At 39.7% G+C, this 25,235-nt stretch overlaps 1 protein-coding gene across 3 annotated transcripts in view; it reads right to left on the bottom strand.

The window, feature by feature from the left end:
- NBEAL1 (neurobeachin like 1) overlaps positions 1-25,235 on the bottom strand; it is a 135,880-nt gene that overhangs the window by 37,639 nt on the left and 73,006 nt on the right. For 2 of the 3 annotated variants that reach the window (XM_048870377.2, XM_048870379.2), the window contains 20 exons: positions 24,674-24,807; positions 22,088-22,247; positions 21,883-21,985; positions 20,855-21,011; positions 18,534-18,692; positions 17,915-18,074; positions 17,186-17,274; positions 15,286-15,867; positions 14,429-14,604; positions 13,893-14,046; positions 10,240-10,368; positions 9,417-9,722; positions 9,160-9,309; positions 7,159-7,316; positions 6,284-6,408; positions 5,036-5,162; positions 3,160-3,308; positions 2,467-2,600; positions 1,497-1,598; positions 84-179 (listed from right to left, as the gene is read on the bottom strand). In XM_048870377.2, coding sequence (XP_048726334.2) covers positions 84-179; positions 1,497-1,598; positions 2,467-2,600; positions 3,160-3,308; positions 5,036-5,162; positions 6,284-6,408; positions 7,159-7,316; positions 9,160-9,309; positions 9,417-9,722; positions 10,240-10,368; positions 13,893-14,046; positions 14,429-14,604; positions 15,286-15,867; positions 17,186-17,274; positions 17,915-18,074; positions 18,534-18,692; positions 20,855-21,011; positions 21,883-21,985; positions 22,088-22,247; positions 24,674-24,807 — 3,350 coding nt within the window. The remainder of the gene's footprint in view (positions 1-83; positions 180-1,496; positions 1,599-2,466; positions 2,601-3,159; positions 3,309-5,035; positions 5,163-6,283; positions 6,409-7,158; positions 7,317-9,159; positions 9,310-9,416; positions 9,723-10,239; positions 10,369-13,892; positions 14,047-14,428; positions 14,605-15,285; positions 15,868-17,185; positions 17,275-17,914; positions 18,075-18,533; positions 18,693-20,854; positions 21,012-21,882; positions 21,986-22,087; positions 22,248-24,673; positions 24,808-25,235) is intronic. The other variant, XM_048870378.2, reaches the window with a different exon arrangement.

The following is a 25,235-nucleotide window of genomic DNA, read 5'->3' as shown; positions in this document are numbered from 1 at the left end:
CACAGTTCAAAATTCAGATATAAAATCCATCTTTCCACAAAATAATCACATTTATCCAGTGACAATTAACAAAAATAATTTACCACAGGATATTGGGCAAGGTCATTGTAAGTTCGTCCCGCCATGGTGTTCAATTGAATGAGATAGTCAAAGTTTGATATCTCTCTGTTCACCCATTTCTGAAGGAGACAAGAAAAGGCAACACTAAAATCATTAAACTGAAGAAACTGTTGTCGTTGTAGAGTGTGTCTTGTCAATGCTTAGCTACAAGGAAATATTTCTCATAAATCAGGGGCACTAGACTATAAACATAAGAATTTGCAAATTTCAAATTTTCATAACCTAGTTTAAAATTCATCCTGCATCTGTGGCTGTGCTCTGTCTCTTGATGAGATTAGCTGACACCTGGCAGAGGCAAGGGGTTGTCAAATTCAGGTTAAATGCAGGGGAAAGCTAACAGCCCTAGGCTGGCAATAAAAGTTCTTTTAAAACTAAATGAAACAAAACATAAAACAAAAAAGGACAGAAGAAGAAAGGGGGAAAGAGCAATAGTGGAGAAAAAGCAAATCAGAAACAGCTGAAGACGAAAAGGAGAGAGGAAAATAAGTATTGGAAACTCCAATAACCAAAAAAAAAAAAGTCTTTTGATCTTCCTCTGTTAACCGTATATGCATCAGTGAAATAGTCCAGTGTCCTTGTGAAAGTGCTGCAGAATTAGTATTTTATATACTTAAGAGGAAGGAGTGCCTTATGTAACTCTGAACCTTCCATCTAACTACGGGTTGGTGATGACACCTTCTTTCCCATTCCTCTTTGTCTAGGTAAGTGTCTGAGGTGCAGAGCCAGGAAGGCGAAGGTACAAAAGAGGAAACTGGAGAATTCTTAATGTTAATAAGAGCATACATTTCTCTATTTCTCATAGAAAACTACAGCATCTGTTGATGTCCAAAAAAACCAAAAGCCAAACAAAAAAAAAAACCACCCCAGAAAAATAAGACTGCCCTGTGAAGTTAGATAAATTGCTAAAATTTCATGATGTTTCTGAAAATTGACACTTCGCTTACAAGCCAATAATACTGTACCTGAAGCAAGGAACCATGGCCACACCTCTACATCTTTAAGTGGGTTTTGTTGAAAGCACGCATAATAAGATAACAAAGCAAATAATCAGTACACAAAGCAAAATAAATTGTCACCTAAGCCCCATGTGCTGACACCAGAAGACAAATTTTCAAAACTGTCCTCTATTTTTTGTTGTACGTCTAACATCTGCAGACACAAATAGGCCTGCAAACTGGTATAAATGCAATAATTGGGCGCACACACAATTGCACATGCAAAAGTTTAGAGGTCAGATGAAAAGTTTGCCGTTGCTATCTATGTATGTCCACAAACACTGTAAAATATTCTAAACCCTAGTTTAGCTACTTTATTATTAAGCAGTTCTTTGAGAAGCACTGAAACACCCTAAATCATTTCAGCTGAAATCATTTTACCTGCATCAAGCCTGAAGCTTTAAACAGTTCCTGTGGAGATCTGGTCCCATAAATATTTGGAGAACGGAGGGACAAGATTCGACTGTACACTTTATTTCTCACCTGTAAGAAAACATTTACACTGGAAAATGCAGCTAATAAAACCATAAGCAACTGCTCTACGGATTAAATTCTTAATGAAGCTAAAATTTACTACATTTTTGAACTGTGCCGCCCTCTTGCTGCCAAAAAGATATTTATTCAGCTGCAGGAGCTAAAAATGGGTATTATTTGTGATTAACTGAAATACTACTGTTGCAGAATCACAACCCAGCAAAATTACATATTATCCCCACATAAACATAATAGAAAACACTGTCATTTTTCATGTTTAATATTGTATCAGTCTTTCTACACAAGCTATTCTGATGAATTATTCACTTTAAATATCCACCATGTAACAGCTATTCATAACATTTACCAATTCATCAGTATCAAACGCAGCCCAGTTCAGTTATTCATTTTAGCCCCATCCCATTTAAATTATCCAAGAAAACATTAGCACAGCATTTGCAAACCATCAGAAGGGCAAGACATAAATCATTTTCCCCTCTGCATTACAATAGGATAGTAATTCTCCATTACTTTGTAATTCATTTGTACAAAGTTTTTATGGTTTGTTTAGTACAAAGAAGCTGAGATTACCCCAGTACAATTTCTCATGAGGCAGAAATTAAATAGTAGTTGCACATGAAAAAATAAGAGTTTTGTTTTTCTTTTGACTATTCAATTTTACTGGAAACCAGACTGGGGTTTTCAACAACATAAAAAGATCCATATTCTAATTTCTCAGAGCAGCTCAATCTGGCAAGTATTTTGACCTAATATAATGCTGCAGAAGCTGCCAAAAATCACGTTAGCCATGGCCAGTAAACTAGAATTTGTCACTTATGCTGAGAGAGTCCACCAGGGAGCTTTGACAATTCCATACCTCCTTATTGAAGTTAAGGAAGTAGTTGGTCTGATCAGTGAGGAAGATCTCCAAGGCTGACCGCCTCAAGTTGTATCGGCGCAAGTGTATCTCTCGAATTTGATAAAGGGACCATTTGAAATCAAAACCTACTCCTGCGAACAGAACAACTTCAGTTATTGATCCAGTTTCTTTTGGTGAAACAGATCAGTTAATTTTCTCAAGATCAGTTTAATGTATCAGAGTTAAACTATACACATTAACCCTCTTATAAAAGCTCACCAAACAGATATTGCTGATTAATGCTTACAAACTACTTTTCTTATCAATTCATGCAGGTGACAAAGCTCATATGGTTAGCATAACTGGTGAACAGTATGGCAGAAATCATAGGGAACTGCCATTTACTCATATAAATTATACAAAGACATTTTGTTCCTTAGAATATGATTAGCAGCCTTAATGTTACCCCAGGAGATGGGAAAAAAATTTAAGACTGCACTAGTAAAATGGCTCAGTGGACAGGCTACATTTACAGACCCCTTGCTCGAAAGGAAAAATATGAAGTCATTGGCCTAATAAACATTATGTACAACTCTTAATTAGCTAATTTCTAGATGTCAACCACACGGGCATTTGTTCTCAAAAAATAAAGTTCATCTGGAAAGAACAAGATGCTGAACTATGAGGAAGTAGACCTATTGTGATGCTCACCTTCCTCTTTTTCAATGCTGCCATCATAGAAGCAGATGTGCTGGGTAGTGACCTCCAGTCTGCCAGGTATTACATCAATTAGCGTAATGAGTTCACATTCTTCAGACAGTACCAATTTTTCTTTCTGACCCTGCTCCTCCTTTTCATCCCTACAACAACAACATCACCACCACCATCCCATGTCATGTGTTTTTCTAGACTGCACAGTTCGACCAGGTACAAACTAAAAGCACAATTTAGAAAAGAATCAAATCTGAATTGCCTTAAGAGCACGTCATATAAAACCTTCCACTATTTTGCTTTCATTAGTAGGCTCATGAGTTCTCTGAGTCAGCATTTAGACCTCAAACCTGTTCACTTCACAGCAGAGTTTTTTAATCTGTCTATTCCAGTCACTTCTTTGGTATAAAAAGATCTTACAGGATGGATCTGCTATTGTTACAGTATAAGGCATAATGCCAATTTTTGTATCTCTGGATTAACAAAAAGGCCAAAAACTTAAAAATAAGCCAACACACAAGCTCCAACTATAAAAGAGTTGAATCTGAGCAATTCTCCTTGCCCCCCTAGTTCCAAGAGACAACAAACTGTGGCAATATTTCAAATAGAAGTTACTGAAAAGTTTATAATACAAGGTTGTTTCGTTTTTAAATAAATACGTGAACTGACTTTTGTAACTTTAAAGGTATAATATAAGGCAGTATATAATTATTCATGTAAATAAAAATATTCGGATCACTTTTACAGACTTCTCTTAACAAGGCTTCCTCTTTGCACCTACAATTTTATGGTACAAATAAATGTGTGCAATTTTGCATCTGCAGTTATTGGGGCATATTATCATCTCTGTTTCACTTCTTTTGAGCATAAAGGACGCATTTCCCTAGCTAGGGAGTCCCCAGATGTAGGGGAAGTCTCCAGTAGGCGCACACAGCCCAGCATAACTGGCACCTATATGTCTCTTTTCCTGCCTCTTTTGGTGCGGCAGACATGTCACAGGCAGGTGGGGGGGGGGGGGAGCAGAGGAAGGGGCAGGACTGAAGTCTGCATGCTCCAGCTATGCTTAATTTGCTGAAGGCCTCTTGGGAATCATTGCTAGCTGGTGCATATTAGAGTAGCCATGAGGCTGGTCCAACTTGAGCCCAGGACCAGGGCTAAAGAGAATCAGGGATAGACCCTCACTGATGTGCCCATTCCCCATCTACAATTCTATCCCATTATTTTAGCAAGGAGGGTGAAGAAAGCCTGTTTCTGCTTGGTGATGTTTTTTTATGAGTGGCATATCACTATCCAATCCCCATGCTTGTTAGACAATCTGCGTTTATCCAGTAGTAACCCCCTTAGTGAGAAAGAGCTACCACTGCTCAAGCAGGTACCATGTTACCACCTGGGAGTGTAGTAAGCCCTCCTTCTTGTCCCTGTCCTGCAACCTGAGCTGGCCATGAAGGGCTGCCCCTCTCTAAACTGAGATTATATTATTGCAGACCCAACGGCAATTTTTCCACTGGCAACACTAGAAATGCTGGATTGACTGGCTCAGGGTTTGTCTACATGAGAAAACTCAGGAAAATGAATCCAAATTAGCTAAATGTGTGAATTTAATGTGGATTAGTTAAACTACAGGCCATCTTAATTCTGAAGGATGGTCCCCACACAGAAGTTTTATGCAGTTTATCAAGTCCAACTAAAAATCCACACCTTGAGTTAATATGGTGTAACTTTCCTGAGTGTCCCAATGTAGACAAGCCTTTAGTCATAACAGAGGAAATAAAGAGGGCAGTTTTGTGCACCATCTACCCCAGTCCAGGAGGTATTTCCCACTCCTTATCCCTAGTGGAAAGATGAATTTCAGAGTTCCCCAAACTGCTGTACATACATGCTTGCACCAGCAGTTGTGTCCTCTTCTGGCAGTTCAAGTATATCATCCTCCATGTCATTAACTTTCACTTGCTTCACCACCTCCAGGAGCAGTGACTCACTAGATGGCTGTGTCTGCTGCATCCCTTTTGGAATAAAGATATTTTCAGTTCAAACAAAATATAGATTTGTATTTCACCACAGTACTATTGGATAACTAAACTGTGGCAGTTGGCTACAATTACTGGAATTTAATAGTATCCATGGGCATGTCTACACAGAGACATGCAGGAAAATTAATCCCAATTAACTAAAGGTGCAGATTTGAAGTGGATTGCTTAAACCACATTAAATCCCCGTATGGATGTTGTTTTTCAGAATTCAAGTGGACTTAATTCAGTTTAGTTTAATTCACTTTGGAAGTGAATTAAACTAAACCAAATTAAGGCCACTTTAATTCTGAATGAAGGTGTGCATACAAGAGTTTAATGTGGTTTAAATAATCTACTTCAAACCCATACTGTTAGTTAATTTGGATTAATTTTCCTGCATGTCCCCATGTAGACAAGCACTAGGGAAGGGATGGGTTGCAATCTTAAAAAATACAGTTCTGGGGGAACACAGAATAATTTAAAATAGCCCCAACTGTGAAAAATGCAACACTTAACCTCTCAGTTTATAACTCACAGTTATAACTGTGGTCAAATACTTGATCACATCTATAATTCTTCATTATGCCACATAGGCTTGATTCAAGTTTAAAGCAAGATTTTCAACGTATTTTAGCCTCAACATTTACCTTGCTTAAAGAAATATAAATATTATAAAGGTCCCTGTAAAACTATTTGTTTGCTCATATGAAAAATAGAGTTGGGAGGGGTTCTTTTGTTTTTTATTTTTTTTAAGAACACACATCATTTTTGGCAATATGAAGATGCAGACATAAAGCATTCTCTAGGGATGCTGAATGAGATTTATTTTGAAGGAAGATTCCGCTTTGGATCTAAGCAAGTTGACAGTACCCCATTAAAACAGATTTTTCAAGAAAACTTTATTCAAATCAACCATATATCCTTTTTTTAAAATCTTACAACATATATTTCCACTATAAGGAAAAGTGGGTTTCTTTAGAGGAGAAAATAAAAAAAGCATTTTAAAATAACTACAAAACACTGTTTAAAATTTGCAAAAGGTTGCTAAGGAATCAGGAATATAAATAGTCCATGATCTAAATTATTAGTGAGGAAACAGTGAATTTGGATCTTACCTAAATTGTCTCTCAGGTCACTGGCCTCCTGATGGGAGTTGAAATTGTAATTTTGCACTAGTTTTAACCTCATACGTGAGTAGTTTTCCACATTTGAAAGTTTCCAGTGAATGGGATTCTGTTTCCTAGAGACAGCAAAAATATTTATACTAAGATATAAAAAACAAATACTTAGAGCAAATGAGTTGATTCTATCAGAGTTTGTATTTAAAATCATAATGTAAAAAAAAAATCATATACCCTTAAGAGTAATATAACAAATGTAAGATATATTGTACAGTATCTAACATTTCAGCCCAATGCACTTAACATACTATGCACATCCTCCATTGAAATACAGCAGCTGTTTAACAGCTCACAGCAAGACTACCTGACAGTTTTGGACAGGCAGTAAAGAACATCTTATCCAAATGAAATTGATGGGGAAAATTAAGTAGGCACAACACAATAATCATGTTCAAATTTGCCTTAATCCAGGCTTTAGCCTTTGTGTTTGTTATAGAATACCAGCATTGTGTTAAATATCCATTATATCTCACTCTTCTGAAACATATCACATAACCGCTGGTCTTTAGTACATGAAGTTTCTCTCATGTAAGTTTTAAATTTCCTTCAGCCATAGCTACTTTTTACATGTTACTTTTCAGTAAAATCTAGCTGAGTTATATATTAAACTTAAGCACTGGTATTTTGCTAGTTAAATGCAGATAAACATTAAAAAGAAAACATTCAATGGTAATCTTCTATATCAACCTATATATATATCTATATATATACTTCAGCAACCTTCTGCAATTACCACTACAGTATATGAAACAGAAAGCAACTTTCTATTAGACGTAAGATGATCTTGGAATAAAGTATTTCACTCATACCTTTCAGCCCAGGGGCCCTGTTCACAAGTCAGATAAAGTTGGGCTGCTCTCCACTGCCTCAGAGTAGCGGTGTGTAGACTATTAAGCTGTTTTAGCATGCTGTTGTAACGCAGGTTCTCCTGGCGTGCCTTTCGGTTAAATGGCTCCACAAAACACTCCTGAAAGCAACATTGTAAGTAAATCTGATGCAGTTTCCTGTAAGAACCTTGCCTTCTGTAAAAACCATTTTGCCTCATGAAAAGGATAAAACCTTCACCAGTAAGTAGGAAATATTAAAGGTAACTCCAAAAATTCTGCTTACTTCAGCAGTATGTGCTGAATAGCTTCAGAACCAGGTTAAATGAGGGCAGGAAACACACAAGCATCTAGGCCTGGATCCACAAAAGGAATTTAGGCGTTACAACGCTGAGAGTCACAGTGCCCAACTTTTAAGTGCCCATAAAAATCACAGGAACAACACTGCACTCTACAAACCTGTACTAGGCACCAAGGCTCCCTATCCCATGAATGGGGAGAGAGGGGTGCCTTATAATGTGCCCCTATGCTAGCCATTGGGAGATGCTCGTAAGAGGGATGTGTGCTGAGCCCCAGTCCTCTCTCGGAGATAGGCACCTATGCCCAGCCTGCAGGGAGATGACCAGTTCCGCTGAGCAATCCACAAACAGGAACCAGCCGTATGGAGTCACAAGGCATTTTTTGTGAGAATGCCTGCCTTGCTCCACACAAAATGGCCAGAGTTGGAGGCGATTGTGGTGGTGCCTATCAACTAACTTTTAGTCCACAGGTGAGAGCACTCACTTGGGATTTGGGAGATCCAGATTCAATTCCCTGTTCAGGCAGAAGGGGAGAAAAATATTTGAACAGAGGTCTCCCATGTCTCAATAGCAGGCTCTAACCACTGAACTATGAGATATTCTGATGTGGGACTCCTTCAATCTCTCCTGTTGAAGCCATTCCACTTTGGATAAATAATGAAACAGTGACTATTTAAGTATTACTCCCCAGTGGAGCAATCACTGGGCCAAAGACAGAGAGAGAGAATGAGAATGACTCTCTATAATCCAGAAAGAAAAGGAGTACTTGTGGCGCCTTAGAGACTAACCAATTTATTTGAGCATAAGCTTTCGTGAGCTACAGCTCACTTCATCGGATGCATTTTTGTGAATACAGACTAACACGGCTGCTACTCTGAAACCTCTGTATAATCCAGTGGTTCAGGCATCCACCTGGGAGGTAGGAGACCATGGGCCAGTCCCAATCACTCCAATTGCTCTTTCATTATTTACTTGATACCTCAACAGGTCAGCTTCATTCTGCAGTGAAATTTCTATAGAAGCTGTCAAGGTGGAGCATGGTACACGTGGGATGTCACACTAACGGATCAGCCAGTGTGATCTGCAACTCTGGGGAATCAAAGAGCTAACATAAGTAAGTGTTTACTTATGCTACATTGTAACTACCATGGAAATCTATAGGAGCACAGAACCAGCCTTGGGAGAATCAAAGAAGGACCAGATCCAAACCAAACAAGGAGACATTACTACCATATTTCTGAATTAAAAAAAGATCCAGAGGACAAAATCAGGGTAGCTGTCTTTGACAGTTTTTTGTTAGTGAACCATTAAGACGATATTCAGAGTTTAATTAGGGCTGGATATCATTTCAAATGACCTGGAGTCAAACAAATTTGTAAAAATCACCATTTAAAGTAAGTGTGAAATATCAAAAGGTTTAGTTCTGGAGAACAGAAAAACAGCATTGATTTAAATTAGTGGAAAAGTGGTTATCAATACTGGATCAATAAAATAATTTTACACAATCCGCATGCAAAATGGAGGTATGATGATGATTAAGGTTAGGATCTCTCGATATACATGATCACTGACAGACTGGCAGCGTTTTTCCCCCAACAATCACTGGGGTCAGATCAGTTTCAAACTAATTTCCTGCCCTTGCTCCTGAAAAAGTACAAAATGTTTTTAGAGGAGCTAAAGACTTTACCTGAAATTTGAGCTTGCTTTCTCCTCGTTCTCTGTCTCGCTTATGCATATTCACCATTAATGCCTCATAACAGTCCTTCCAATAAAGTGCCATACGCTCATGACCATCACTGAATGTATTGACTTCATACTGTTTCATATATGGAATAATCTGATGCACAAGAAATATTTAAAAAAAATCAAGATGATTGCTGAACAGATTCTCTCCTCCCTAATGGAAGAAAATAGAGAAAAAGCCAAGAAGAAGCCATTACTTACATATTTATCAATATAAACTTGCCATTCATCTGAGCTGCAATACTCCCGGAAGTCCTCAAAGAAAGAGGGACTGCCATTGGTGAGAGGCAGTGAGGGTAGGTGCAGGTTCATGAAGAGAAGTTGGTAAACTTTGGATACCAGTGTTCGAACAAGGGGAATCAAGAATGCGTATGTTTCTGTCTTCTCTTTGATTGATCTACTCAGGATGCCTTCCAACTTCCCCAAGAGGTAGCATGCCTCAGCTTGGCTTTCAATTACTTTGGTCTGAAGAAGGGTGTTTAGCTTGGCTGCTGCCATAGCACAAACCTGGACAGAGAAAAACCAAACCAAACCCCCATGAGGCTAGTGCATGCATGCTACATTTCACCACAGGGTTTTGCATGACTCCTACCACTGTTTGTTAGATAGTGTGAAACTTCCAGTAAGTTAGAGAAGTATAGGATTTCAGTACACTTAGCCACTGTTAATTTATATGCATTATGGTAGTGCCCAAATGCCTCTGGCTTGATCAGAGTCCCACTGTGATAAGTACTGTACATAAAGACACATCCAGAAGTGATGGCTCTGGCTTCAAAGAGCTTACAATCTAATTTAATGAGTTAGAAACAATTCGTTTTCGGCAGGTGAGGATGGAGAGGAATATGTAACAAGTGTGCATATGGTGGCAGGGGCTGAAGCCTCTCATTTATAACAAGTCTGAGGATTATGATGAAATCAGCAAACTCACTGAAGTGAACTGCATCCCTACAATCACTGAAAGTTCTATAGTTACATGATCAGCACGAATGTTACATAGTATTAGACACATTAATATACAACAAACCTGTAAGTTATCTTGTCCAATGAATCCAAGGAGCAACTGGACCTGCACTTGGGAGAGCTTGATCCATTCTGGGCCAGCAGAGTACCAGAGTGACAGGCTGTCAATGAGTGTCACCAGCTCTTCTAAAAGCTATTGTAAAAGTGAGAGATTTGTGTGAAGAAAAAAAACAAAATTGGAAGTGCTGAGACACTAGTATAACTACAAGTAAAGTCACCGAATAATCATTTTGAAGGTCTGATAAGGTCTATAAGGGTATGTTTACATAGCCCATGGCAGCAAGCCCCCCCAGCCCGGGTCAACAGACCTGGGCTTGTGCCACCTTACTAAAAATAGCTGCATTGAGGATGTGGCTCAGGCTGGAGCTCAGACTTTGAAGCCTAAAGAAGAAGGTGCACTTCAGAGCCCAAGCTCCAACCCCCATTGTCTATACAATTATTTTTAGTGCAGTAACGCAAGCCCAAGTCTGTCAATCCTGGCAGGAAGGCTCACTGCCACAGGCTGTCTAGACATACCCTACAACAAACAAAGCAGGCTGTCCCCCATACTTCAACCTAACCCAAAGTAATTAACTAAATATACTCTGGGACAGAGGTTCAACAACTAATTGTGACAGAATTCAGGACTGCAACAACTATGGGGTGAAGTCTGACAAAATATCTATCCCCTGAACAAAAATAGTTATTTGTGTATATAAAAATAAAATTAATACCCTATTCCTCTAAGTCATCCCCAGCAAATGTCAATTCTACAAATGCAGTGGCTGAGAGTATGATTGTTTTGATTAAAAAAGGCTCTACGCTTAAGAGCATACACACTATAAAGATTAATAAATTTTAACTCAGTATGAATTTATGTTACATTCCTTTCCCACTCCTTTGCATTTTATCTAATTTAAATGAAAAGTTAATTTATTGTTTCATTACCCCTAGTGGCGTGCATGATGCTTTTGAGAGAATTAAAAAAAAAACAGGATCCCTGCCCTGTTTGTAACCTCCAAAATTTGATCCTGTGAGTTGCTCAGAACCGTGGGCCACTTCCATTTTTTTCTTTTTATTCCCATATTTACGTTGATGTCATTAATCATATACTAGATTTTATAATCTAAGAAACACAGTGTATTTCCCCTTCATCCTCCTCCTCCTCACTGGATAAAGGAGGAGCTGATCTGGGTGGTGTAGTAAATTGGCACAGTACCAAGCGAGCTAGGGTAAGTACCTAGGTAGGCCGGTACCAAGGAGTGGAGATTACAATCCTGAAAATCCAGAAGATCTTTGGGGTGGGAAAAATGCTGCGGTACTGAGAGCATCGGTACTGAGGAGGGCACTGACGGCAGTAGTTGGTGCCGAGGGTTGTGCACTATGAGTAAGGCTATGATTTAGTCACAGGTATTTTTGGTAAAAGTCATGGACAGGTACACAAAAATTCACAGCCCGTGACCTGTCCATGACTTTTACTAAAAATACCCGTGACTAAATCTTAAGGGGGAGGGGGGTCACTGCTGCGTGGCATTGGGACCACTGCTGGGGGAGAGGTGTCTGGAGGGGTCGCTGCTAGGGGAGAAGCCTGGGGGCTGCTGCTGGGGGGGCATCCTAGGGGGCACTACTGGGGGGGGGGGGGGAGGGCCAGCCACGGCACCAGCTGCCGGAGGCCACTGGCAGCAACTGCACCGGCCACCTGGGCACCACTATCGGGGGTTGCCCGGGGAAGTAGCTACTCTGGCTGCCCGGGCACCGCTGCTAGGGGCCATCCGGGGAAGCGGCTACTCCAGCCGCCGGGGACCGTATCTGGCAGCGGCTGCATCGGCCGCCCAGGCACCACTGACAGGGGCCGCCAGGGGAAGCAGCTACTCCAGCCGCCCATGGACTGCCACCATGGGCTGATGGAAGCGGCTGCGCCAGCCACCCGGGGACCACTGCTGGAAGCAGCTGCCCAGGGCCGCCCGAGCAGTGGCTGACGCCGCAGCTACTGGCTACGGGTCCGCCAGAGTGGCTGGCTTCAGAACTGTTCCAGTAGCAGCTGGGGTGACTGCCTCCAGGACCACCTGGAGCCAACTGCTTGGGCAGCACTGGAGTCAACCCCACTGGCCCCTGCAGAAGTCACAGAGATCGTGGAAAGTCACAGAATCCGTGACAGACTCACAGCCTTAATCATTATTCATAGATTATACAAATGTTAGGGTAACTTGCAAGTCTGTGTAACTTGCACATGGAGCAGACAGGAAAGCAGGTCTGCAGCAGGAAACACAACCAACGAGAGGATGGGAGCCTTCTTTATTTTATACCTTCTTATGCTTTCCTGTTTGCTTTTCCACTACTACCTAATCCTTCTGGCCTCCTTGGCATGTAAATTACACCAGCTTGACCTTACACAGCTGAATCTGGAACTTTCACACCCCCCCACACACTTCTTCCACCCATTTAAGTCACTTTTGCATCTGACCCAAAATCTGCTCACAAAACATGCTGGAAGTAAAATCTGGGTTAAAAATCCCAAGTGCCCTTCCTCAGTTTGTGACAAAGAGCAGAGAATGAATGAATGCAATGATTTTGGCTGCCCTTTTAAATAGCACATACAATATGAAGCATACCATTTGACCAGTGGACCAACACCTACTTAGAAAATGGTTAGCTCTGTTTCATTTGTTCTAGCATTCATGTAGCTTTTCTGTAGTCTGTAAAGATAAGGCTCTTTAATCAAGGGTGCCATTAAAGACTCATGTATTTGCAATATTAACTGTATTCCCTATGGCATGTGCATATAAAATTCTAGTATTTAAAGGGGCAGTCAAATCCGCTCCACACACTACTTAGTCTCTAGTTAAAATAAATGTCACATGATTAGGGCCCTACCAAATTCACGGCCATGAAAAACGCATCACGGACCATGAAATCTGGTCTTTCATGTGCTTTTACTGTATACTATACAGATTTCATGGAGGAGACCAGTGTTTCTCAAATTGGAGGTCCTGACCCAAAAGGGATTTGCAGGGGGGTCACGGTATTGCCACCCTTATTTTTGCACTGCCTTCAGAGCTGGGTTGCCGGAGAGCGGCGGCTGTTGGCCAGGCGCCCAGCACTGAAGGCAGCGCCTCGCCAGCAGCAGCACAAAAGTAAGAGTAGCAGCACTGTACCCTGCCACCCTTATTTTCTGCATTTCTGCCTTCAGAGATGGGCAGCCGGAGAGTGGCGGCTGCTGATAGAGGGCCCAGCTCTGAAGGCAGCAGTGCAGAAGTAAGGATGGCAATACCATACCATGCCATGCTTACTTCTGCTGGACTCCTGGCCACCCAGGCTGGTTCACCGGCCACCCAGTTCTGAAGGCAGGGCCGCCACCACCAACAGCACATAAATAAGGGTAGCCGTACCCCTTGCAAGCCCCCGACAATAACCTTGTGACCTCCCCCGCAACTCCTTTTTGGGTCAGGACCCCTGCTATTACAACACCATGAAATTTCAGATTTAAATATATGAAATCATGAAATCTATGATTTTTAAAATCCTATGACTATGAAATTGACCAAAACGGACAGTGAATTTGGTAGGGCCCTACTCATGATTGAAGAAAAGGGTGACGTTACTCAAACTGACAACTGTTTCATAAACGTTTCAGCCCCTACATAATTTACGAGAGTTTCCATTAGGCAGCTATTATACCTTTTCTGTCCATAAGTTTGAATTAACCAGCCCTTCTGCCTGTAGAAAGTCCTGTACGATGAGCAAGAGCCGGAAGGCATTTTCAGCATGTGTTGGAAGAGCTTTTGCGTCTCTGTTATCAGTGACGGTCCATTCCAGCATCTTCTCTAGCAAGCTGATTGGAAAACAAAATCCCAAAGTAATCATCACATGTTCTAAGAGTAAGTGGCTTTTAAAAAAATCCCATTACGTATTTAACTGAGCCTAAGTGTATGTGGTGATATTACTGTCTTCTACCCTGTAAACTAGTGAGATTAAGGAGATTGTGATCTTCATACAATTCTAAGGGGCATACAATTCTAAGTTCTGTCAAATAAATTCAATTTATAAATAGGTACAGATGCTTAGATATGTGTCTGATCATACTTGCAGGAGAATGAAGGGGATCAAAGTAAATCAATTCAGTGTCTTTCACCAGGATTTAATGTTACTCTGATTCCATCTTTTTTTTCCTTCCCCTCCAAAAGAAAATAAATCTGTCATTACACTATACTCACTTGAGTTTTATTTCATCAGAAGGTTGTAGTAACTCATTAGATATCCCCAGTTTGGTCAGTGCAGAAAACACCTGCCCCCTCTCAATCCAGACAGCATCATCAAACCTTTCTAAACCTTTCCACATCACACAGAGCAGGACATCTGTGAGCAACTGTATGAGCTCCTCTTCAGATCCCTATGAAACAATCAAGAAATTCACTCTCTTTATAGTTCAGAATGCCTCAAAGAGGCTTGTTATTTGTTACACAGTACACTATGCTTGTAAAGTTTCATCATCTTTAACACTGTAACCTAAAGAGTCTGCCCACTAATTAAATGAAAATATTAACCTAAAATTGTACTGCAATGATTTTTAGTCCAGATTATTAAATTAATATTTGCTTTACTTTCTGTGCAAGAATTGAGATTTGAGTCTTAGTACCACTGCTTTGGCCATAGCACAACTTTTTCCTTGATGGGGATGATACAGATCATTCCAATACAGTTCTGATTTAAAAAATAATGTTACAATTTCAGCTAGCGAACTAAAAAAAAAAACAACCTTGAAAGCTGGATGTTTATTCTGCAACAAACAGCACTGATATCCACTGCAAATGAGCTGCTTTATCCGCTCCTCTGTTAGAGGGAGAACAGCATAACTGTCTCACTGCATCCAATGAAGTGAGCTGTAGCTCACAAAAGCTCATGCTCAGATAAATTTGTTAGTCTCTAAGGTGCCACAAGTACTCCTTTTCTTTTTGCGGATACAGACTAACATGGCTGCTACTCTGAAACCTGTAATTGGGGAGTGTATTTTAAAAGAATTAAAAGTACTGTGAATTATACATGTTTAGACAGGATGGGGAGGATTACTTACTCCTTGGTTTTCAAATAACGAAAGATCAACACTGAATCCCATATCATCGATGATACTTGATTCTTTGTCAGGCTGACCAGAGAATGGCTTCGAATTTTCAATGGGTGACGGTGTGCTGGGCATGCTATCTGTCATTTGATTCCCACTATCAGCCAGCTCATAAGAGTCCATGCTAGACAGATCTAAATGCAAATGTGAAGGATTACTGTGCCATAACTCTTCTTGATCCTCTGACCTGGAAGTCATCTCTTCAACAGAAGTACCTTCCAGCAATGTACCAGAAAAACAGGTGGTGACATCTAAAGATTTGCTGTCTTCCACACTCCACTGATCGTATGAACCATTAACTGAGGTAAAGCTACTAGCTTTCCCCTCCTCTGCCTGATCAGGATAGCATTTCTGAAGCTCTTCAGCAGGAATTTTTTTTTCATCTTCCTTTGTAGAGTCAGTCCTGCTCTCTTTAAGTCTATTCCTGATGTCGGAGTTTTCTTTTAGGAATAGTCTAACCAATGTCTCCTGCCAGGCTAGCTGTTGAGCAATCTGCTGTGCTGCATCCGGCTGGGAATGTAAAAGCTGTAAAACCTGTAGAGAGCACAAGAGGTCAGGCTCAATATCCAAGCATGTACACATTAACCTGTGCTACCTAACGGCAGTCATTCTAGCCTTTAATCACACATTTCGTAATCCATTACATTTTATGCCTGCTGCAAAAAATTCTTGTAATATACTTAGTCAATAGGCATAGAGTACATCTGAGCCATAGATAATTCTTTACAGGAGAAAGAGAAATACAAACACTCAGAAAGTTAAATATTTATGGATCTACAGTAGTTTGCATGAATTAAGATAATCACATAGTAATCATTTACAACAGAAAAGAAAGTGAGACATCGGACAGCTATATAATCATTTTGAAAATTGCACATATTTCTTTTATTCCACTGAACTTGCATCTTATTTTAATGAAGAAAATAAATGATTGGTGTGGTAAGAAATAGAATATAGCTTGTTAAAAGCTAACAATGTATAATTTAAAAAAAACCTATTAATTTATTACTAAATGCAAAAACAAAAAGTTTCCTTGATATTGAAATAAAGTACAAAGCTAACTATAGCACATCGGTCATGTTTCCATCTCTCAGGCACTATTTTGCAACTATTTCCACAAAAAGCAGTCACATACCCCACAATATATATCCATTTCAGAACACCAGTTTACAAAATCAGTACAACAAATTACAAAATATATGGGATTAGAAACAGCTGAGCTAGAATAAAAAGTTCAAATAATGGCGCCACACACACGCACACACAAGGAGAGTTGAACATTCAGCATCCAACACTACAGTCAGAATCTCCAGCTCACTTCAGAAACTGTGATGCAACTTATGACAAACATATTATCTCTCAGCCTCTCTCTACCCGGTAAAATATTTCAACAACCTGCACCAACAGTAGTAGTTTAGGATCACACTAAACTCGGTTTCTGCCTTGCACCTTTCCTTGGCTCACAACCTACCTTTTTAGGAATGAATTTAAAAAACAAAACAAAAAAACACACAGAAAATGTTCTCTTAAAGTAACTGAGCAAAATTCTGAAAGCAACCTCTGTTACTTTTGAACACTCTGAGAGAAGTTGGTCATTAAAACAGTTCCGTATTTCCTTTCTGTAGAAAATACACAACATTTGACAATCATAGAAAGTAGAACAGTTTAAAAATTACTGAAAATACAGTAATGTGGTGTACAAACAGCAGCTCAGGTTCATCAGAGACTCACATTATTAGCATGAGTCATCATTTAAAATTAATATAATGTCATATACCCCTAACATATGTTCTGCAGCTCCCCACGTCATTACCAACAGGTAAAATGGCCTCCTGTTTTTAAGAATACTAACCTTTTTGCAGATGGCCACTCTAACATTTATATCTGCTCTATGAGACAAGTGCACCACAGCTATGAAGTCTCTGTAATTCACAACAGGATCTGCAGGGTGGGAATACAAACAAACAGACATTGCATAAGCAGGAAGAAAAATGAAAAAACCTTTGAGGCCATCTTTATACATCAAGGATTAGTAAATGGGACAAATGTAAGTTTGTTTTGAAGTTTTAAGAAATTATGCTTAAACGCTAAGTAAATTGAAACCATCAGCATAAATGTGTTAACCTGGAGCACATTTAGAATAGAATCACTTTACATAGTAGCTTGGTTTTCATCACAGCAAATCATTACTATACAGACTAGGGGGTGGAGGCTTAAAATAAGTAAATCAAACATGTTTGTCTTAAAAAAAAACAGCAGGGATTTAATACTTTTAATAATTTTTAAAATCATAAATTTCATGATTTCAGCTATTTAAATCAAAATTTTCATGGTGTTGTAATTGTAGGGATCCTGACCCAAAAAGGAGTTGTGGGGGGGGGGGGGGGGGGAGGGTTAGCAAGGTTATTGTAGTGGGGGTTTCAGTACTGCTACCCTCACTTCTGCACTGCTGCTGGAGAGCAGCAGCTGCTAACCGGGTTCCCAGCTCTGAAGGCAGAGCCACAGCCAGCAGCAGCACACAAGGAAGGATGGCCTGGTATGGTATTACTAGTAGGCAATCTGTCAAAGTGTCTTGAATTACCTGTATACAGAATTTGGTTAAGAAGATTTTTAATAAGAGAAATGGTAACTGGGGATTCATTCAGAAGGAGCCCTAGCCCAGAGTATCCCACTTCTCTGAGTCTTATACGTTGTTTACTCCGTTCATAGACTTTAGTACATTTCAGCATCTGCTCTACAATCTGCGAAGAAAGATCACAAAAATCACATACATAAAAAAAGTACACATGCCTTCTGTATATAAATTCCAAGCAATCTTATTAATAGAATCAGAATTATAATTTGTCTGTGCATAATTTTTTAAAGAAATATGCCCCCAAAATAAATACTAATACAGTACAAACGTAAATACAGGTGCTCTTTGATCTTTAAAGATACCAAATCTTCAAATATTCTGCTTCACTGGAATACAACAGCTTCCATTATGAAAAGTACAATAAGTAACAACTGTGCAGAATTTATCATTTCTAGTAAGTGTACTACTACTAATAAATAACTATAAGCAGGTTTGCTAAATTAATACGTTCTACATAAATTTGTATCCATTTTAAAACAGGGTTTAACTGCCAAAGATATTTCAGATAAAAGAGAGCATACATTTGCAAAAGTTACCATTAAAGAACTTATACTAAATTTATTACCTTGAATACAAGTTCCCTTAGCCTGTCAGAATATCTCTGATTCAGTAACAGAGCATAGAGGATATCAGCATTTCCTGGTTCAAAAAGCAACAAGAAAAGCTGGTCCCGGGTTGGGCTGGTATGAAGTAGGCTGAAGAGTACATCAAGAATCCCACAGAGCTACAAAATAAAAACACACACCTAAATAAAACCCATAATCCATGCAACCTTGACTATAATGCCCAACTCAAGGGGAAACATCCATTCCCCCCCCCTCTAAATACAGCATCTTACATCACATTGTCAGAAAAGTGTTAGTCCCTTTCAATCACATTATATTTACAATCAGCTTTAGTTTCTGTAAAGCTGTTCCTATATATATATATACACACACACACACACACACCTCTCACAGAGGGCACTTGCATCAAACTGTAAACAAAAGAGGCTTAAACTGAGCAAAAGGGTTTGTCATTACTTGTATTGCCATAGAGTCTAGTGGCCCAAGGACACAACTCTATTAGGTGCTGTACAAACACAGAAGAGAAGAACTGCAGACAGCTATTATAAACAATGTGCTCAATGAGCTCAGAGATGAAAGAGAAGGGAGATAGAGCTTTCGAGAGGCAAGTGAGGGTGAAGGGTAGGTATTTTTACAATGGGAAAGACTAATGCATGTTTGTATTGTGAGACGAAAGAGCCAAAGAAGAGTGAGAGATTAAGGAGAAGAGTAAAATAGGGAAGGAGAGTGGGCACAAGGGAGATCAGGAGAGCAGATGAGAAACGTCCACATCAGGGATCAGCCAAAGGGAGGGTGAAGGTCACATCAGATCTTGTCAACTTTCTCTTGAAAGAATCCTGTGCAACAAGAGAAATGGTGGCAGGAAAAGGGGAAAGGAGAGTTTGAGGAGTGAGTCAAAAGGTGGCAAAAAGGCCGTTGGGACTGTGGGTATGTCAAATATAAAGGGAAGGGTAAACACCTTTAAATCCCTCCTGGCCAGAGGAAAAACCCTTTCACATGTAAAGGGTTAAGAAGCTAAGATAACCTCACTGAAACCTGACCAAAATAACCAATGAGGAGACAAGATATTTTCAAAGCTGGGGGGGGAGAACAAAGGGTTCTCTCTGTCTGTGTGTTGCTTTTTCCGGGACCAGAGCAGGAATGCAGGTCAGAACTCCTGTAAAGAGTTAGTAAGTAATCTAGTTAGATATGCATTAGATTCTGTTTGGTTTAAATGGCTGATAAAATAAGTTGTGCTGAATGGAATGTATATTCCTGTTTTTGTGTCTTTTTGTAACTTAAGGTTTTGTCTAGAGGGATTCTCTATGTTTTGAATCTGATTACCCTGTATGGTATTTACCATCCTGATTTTACAGAGGTGATTCTTTTACTTTTTCTTTAATTAAAATTCTCTTTTAAGAACCTGATTGCTTTTTCACTGTACTTAAGACCCAAGGGTTTGGGTCTGTGTTCAACTATGCAAATTGGTGAGGATTTTTTATCAAGCCTTCCCCAGGAAAGGGGGTGTAGTGCTTGGGGGGATATTTTGCGGGGGGAGACGTTTCCAAGTGGGCACTTCCCCTGTTCTTTGTGTAACACTTTGGTGGTGGCAGTATTTAACCTAAGCTGGTAAGAATAAGCTTAGGGGGTCTTTCATGTAGGTCTCCACATCTGTACCCTAGAGTTCAGAGTGGGGAAGGAACCTTGACAGGGTATGAGATTCAATTAAGTTGGTGAAGAAGACTTTAACTAGGAAGATGGCAGAACTGGAAGAAAAGAAAACAAATTTGTAATGGAGAAAGTCAGCCTGGTCACAGGACTTTTGCCAGCAATGCTACACAGCACAAGAGCGGGAACGTAGGAAGCAGACACTGGAAATGAGCTAGGGTAGACCCCGTGATCGGAGAGAGGGGAAAAAAGAGTCAAGAACAGAGGAGAGGGAGAATGGAGAGAACCAACCACCATATCAATGGAATACAAATAGAAAAAATAAATCATTACAACTTCAGAGCAATGAAGTACAATTCTCTTCATTTTATACAGGCTTAGAAAAATACTGATATCCAGTCAGTCTGCATTTTACCCAACTCACCTGCTTACCAGAGAAAAAGGAGTAGGATCGTCAGTTAAAGTATTGCCCATTGCACAGTCCCCTGTGCAGTCCCACAACAGGCTTAATTCTACAGCCTGCCACAACTACAAAGTAGTAACATATATGCTGCATTGGATTTTGCTTGCATCATTTTTTGTCTCTTTCTTTCAACAAAGCTATGGTCAAAACTCCTAAATACTAAAAAGGTAGGAAGCAACCACAGATGTTCACTGTTGCCATATTAAATACCTGTTCCTCTTCACTGGTCACAGCTATATATCCCATGATGCTCTGTATTTCTTCATGTGTCCCACCTTTGCTTAGGAAATATTTGATCAGTCCATATAGGAATGTCTGTATTGTTCTGAGGTCATCTGGAGTTAAGTCACTGTCTTTATAGCCACTACTAACACAGACAAAGAAAAAAGGACTGTAAAAAATACATTTCTTGTATTACACAATTTGTGATTTATAAATATCACTCTGCTAATACTTCCACTACTTGTTTTAATAACCCTGCTACCTTATCCTTGGAGTGATATTCAAGATGACAAAGTGGGAGAAGCCAAAAGCAGAACTGGGTTTTGGAGCCTGATAAACCCCCAGATGTAGACCTAAACCTGATTTGGGGACCTACTATTATTACTAAGCATGTTTATTATGGTAGTGCCTATGGGGCAACCAAGAATAGGGCCCAGTTATGCTAGGTACTGTACTAACAATAGATGGTCCTTGTCTCAAAGAGCTTGCCAGCTAAATAGAAATGTAAAAGCATTTCAATTTTCGTTTTTATAAATAAATCTCTAGCCATTTTCCTTGAAGACACCATTGAAAATTATAAGCAGATATAAATTGATGTAAGCCTATCATCAAGGGTGAAAGCTTATCCTGAAGATCCCAAAGATGATGTTACTCAAATTCTTTTGGGACAAACTTTCCCCTCACTTTAAATCCTGAACATAAAGCTTGTAGTCAGCTGGTATTTTCTTGATAATTGGGATGCTGGGTGATTTAATTAACAAAAAATAATAAGAAAGAAGACCTTTTTCGACCTTCTAAACTGCAAGCAAGTTTTCTACACATTTCTAGTACTTTTGGTATGAGCTTGCTACCGTCTAGTTCTAACACAGGGGTCAAGGGAAAGTAGTCATTTATGTAAAGGAGAATTAAACTCAAAAACTTGATCAGCTCTCACTTTTAATTCACAGTTTCTGCCTGGCCTTTTGTGAAAAAGGTAACGACAGCATACAACAAAGTAAGGAGCATAAACCTCATACCCATAATAAATCCTGAGTGTGTCTAGTAGAAACTGAACTCCATACTTCTTTCTGAAAAGCCTCCTGCTGTCTTTGATGATTGTGGAAAGGTACTGTATATGTCCTAAAATACAAAGCTTTCCATTAGAACCTAGACTCAGGGATTTATGAAGAGCAAAGATACTGTGTTTTAGCATAACTATCTCAAGTTGTATGATCATCTCACCAATCCGGAAGGGGAAGTCTCCACGGTTCCAGATCCTAAAGTCAAAAAGTAAATGTTGATGCATCTGTTGCAAAAGTTGCACATTTTTTTCCACAGAGACCTGTTCTATCAGTAACTGCAGAGCCATCAGTACATTCACATCCATCAAGCTCCCTGGCACCTACAATTCAAACAGACGGGGACAGGGGATAGAATAGTAAGTTATTTAATGCGCAGCATATGCATTTTCTATTCAACTGATATTTAAAATCAGATCAACTCCCTAGTCTTGCACAACAATACAGTATTTGTTTTCCTTACAACAACTCTGTTAAACCAAACAGCTGTTTGAAATAATTCAATAATTCTTTTGTCACCTGGATTAAAGGTTTTTGACTGAATTTTTATCTGATTTTGTTCTAGTTTAAATAGCTGAACTGTGAAATCTATGACAAACACAGCAAAACATAAGAACGGCCATACTGCGTCAGACTAATTGTCCATCTGACCCAGTATCCTGTCTTCCAACAGTGTCCAGTGCCAGACGCTTCAGAGGGAGTGACCAGAACACTAGGACTCTGAGTCATCAATGTGATCAGGCTGTGGAAAAATTGATAATGCAATCCCAGGATACATCAGGAGAGATAGGGAAGTGTTGTTATCATTATCCAAGGCACTGGGCGATTTCATCTGGAATACTGCATGCAGTTCTAGTCTCTCATATTTAAGATGAATGCAAACTGGAACAGGTGTACAGAAGGGCTATGAGGATGATCAGAGGAATGGAGAACCTACCTTACAAAAGGAGATGTAAGGAGGTTGGCTTGTTTAGCCTAACCAAGCGAAGGCTGAGGGGAGATATGATTACTCTATATGAATGCATCAGAGGGATAAACATCAGGGAGGGAGCGGAGTCATTTCAGTTAAGGGCTAAAGCTGGTCCAAGAACAAATGGATATAAAACTGGCCATCAACAAGTTTAGGCTAGAAATTAGATGAAGATTTCTAATCATTATAGGAGTGAAATTCTGGAACACACTCCCCAGAAGAGAAGTGGGGGCAAAAATCCTAACTGATTTTAAGATTGAGCTTGATAAGTTTATGGAGGGGGTGGTATGATGAGATTGTCTACAAGGGCACATGGCCCATTTGTGACTGCTAGTAGCAAATATCTCCAATGGGTGGAGATGGGACACTAGATGGGGAAGGCTCTGAGTTACCCAGGAAAGCACTCACTAATGTCTGGCTGGTGGATCTGATTGCCATATTTGGGGTCAGGAAGGAATTCCCCTCCAAGTCAGACTGCCCAAAACTCTGGTCAGTTTTCACCTTCTTCTGCAGCATGGGGCACGGGTCACTTGCTGGTTTGAACTAAAGTAAATGGTGGATTCTCTGTAACATGAAGTCTTTACATCATGATTTAAAAACTCCACTAACTCAGCCAGAGGTTATTGATCTATTACAGCAGTGGGTGGGTGAGGCTCTGTGGCCTGCAATGTGCAGGTCAGACTAGATGGTCAAGGTGGTTTCTTCTTGCCTTAAAGTCTATGAATTATCAAGTGATCCACACCCTGTTGTTGAGTCCCATTTTCTGTCACTCAACAGGCTTATGGACACCAGGAGCATGGGGTGCATCCCTGATCATCTTGGATCATAGCCATTGACAGACCTATCCTCCATGAATTTACCTAATTATTTTTTTAACCCAGTTATACTTTTGGCCTGCACAACATCCCTTGGCAATGAATTCTACAGGATGACTATATGTTATCTAAAGAAGTACTTCCTTATGTTTGTTTTAAACCTGCCGCCTATTAATTTCATTGGGTGACCCCTGGTTCTTGTGTTACATTAAGATGTAAATAACACTTCCTTATTTACTTTCTCCACACCATTCATGATTTTATAGTTCTCTATCATATCCCACCCCTTAGTCATCTCTGTTCTGAGCTGCACAGTCCCAGTCATCTTAATCTCCCCTCAAATGGAAACATCTGTCTTATCTCCTATCCCTGTCCTAATGGTTCCTAACATTCTATTAGCTTTTTGGACTGATGCTACACATTGAGTGTATGTTTTCAGAGAACTATCCACAATGACTCCAAGATCTCTTTCTTGAGTGGTAACAGCTAATTTAGACCCCATAATTGTGTATGTATAGTTGGGATTATGTTTTCCAATGTGCATTACTTTGCATTTATCAACATTGAATTTCATCTGCTATTTTGTTGCCCAGTCACCCAGTTTTATGCAAATTCTTTGCATCTCTTCACAGTTTGCTTTGGACTGAACTATCTTGGGTAATTTAGTACTGTCTGCAAACTTTACCACCTCACTGTTTACCCCTTTTTCCAAATTATGTATGAATACGTTGAACAGCATTGGTCCCAGCACAGACCCTTAAAACATAAACTAAGTAGACAAAGTATCATAAGTATCATAACATCTTGTTTTCAGAAATCTACAAGAATGTATAAATACTATACTAATCTATGTATTGTAACCTCAGAAAACCTTTGACATTTAGAATGAAGCCATGACCTACTGGATTTCAGTGGAATCAGGATTTCACCCATAACATTGATTACATGAGGAATAACTTTTCACCTTCTGTAGCAAGGCGCCTAGGGTAGCAACTCCATGGGAGTGAATGAGATTATCTTGGTTAATAGGGTGTCTTTGAATAAAGTGCTTTATCATCAAGATGAAAGTTGCAACAATATTCTTCTCTAGACGAGCCTCTGCAAAACAGATTGTTCAGTTAAAACCCTTTTTTATCATCATTTCATTATTGTGTCAAATTAGGAGGAATAAGAAGTGAAATCGAGTGTTTTTATTCTCCACTATTTTCCTGAGCTTCCTCTCTCCACTGATATTTGCTACCTTGCTGTAGATAGCGTTTAGATCCTGTGATGCTGAGGCAAAGTCATTATATGCATCCCCAGAACAAAGCAAATGCCAGTCGTGACTTCATCTGCCTTGTCCGTTCAACTGTGGCATCGGACAAAATACTCTTCTCTAAGCCGCAACCTGGATCGTCTTTTGCATATTCTGCACTTGCTCTACACATACATTTCTTCCTCTTTCCCCACATCTGGATATGCCTATTATATCTAGAACTACTTTAAATTAGGAGGGAGAAATAATGAAGCAAAAATCAAGAGTTGTA

This window comes from Caretta caretta, chromosome 11, assembly GCF_965140235.1.
Source record: "Caretta caretta isolate rCarCar2 chromosome 11, rCarCar1.hap1, whole genome shotgun sequence".
Lineage (NCBI taxonomy): Eukaryota > Metazoa > Chordata > Testudines > Cheloniidae > Caretta > Caretta caretta.
Note: the sequence above shows the minus strand (reverse complement) of the source record. Positions and strands in the feature narration are given on the sequence as shown.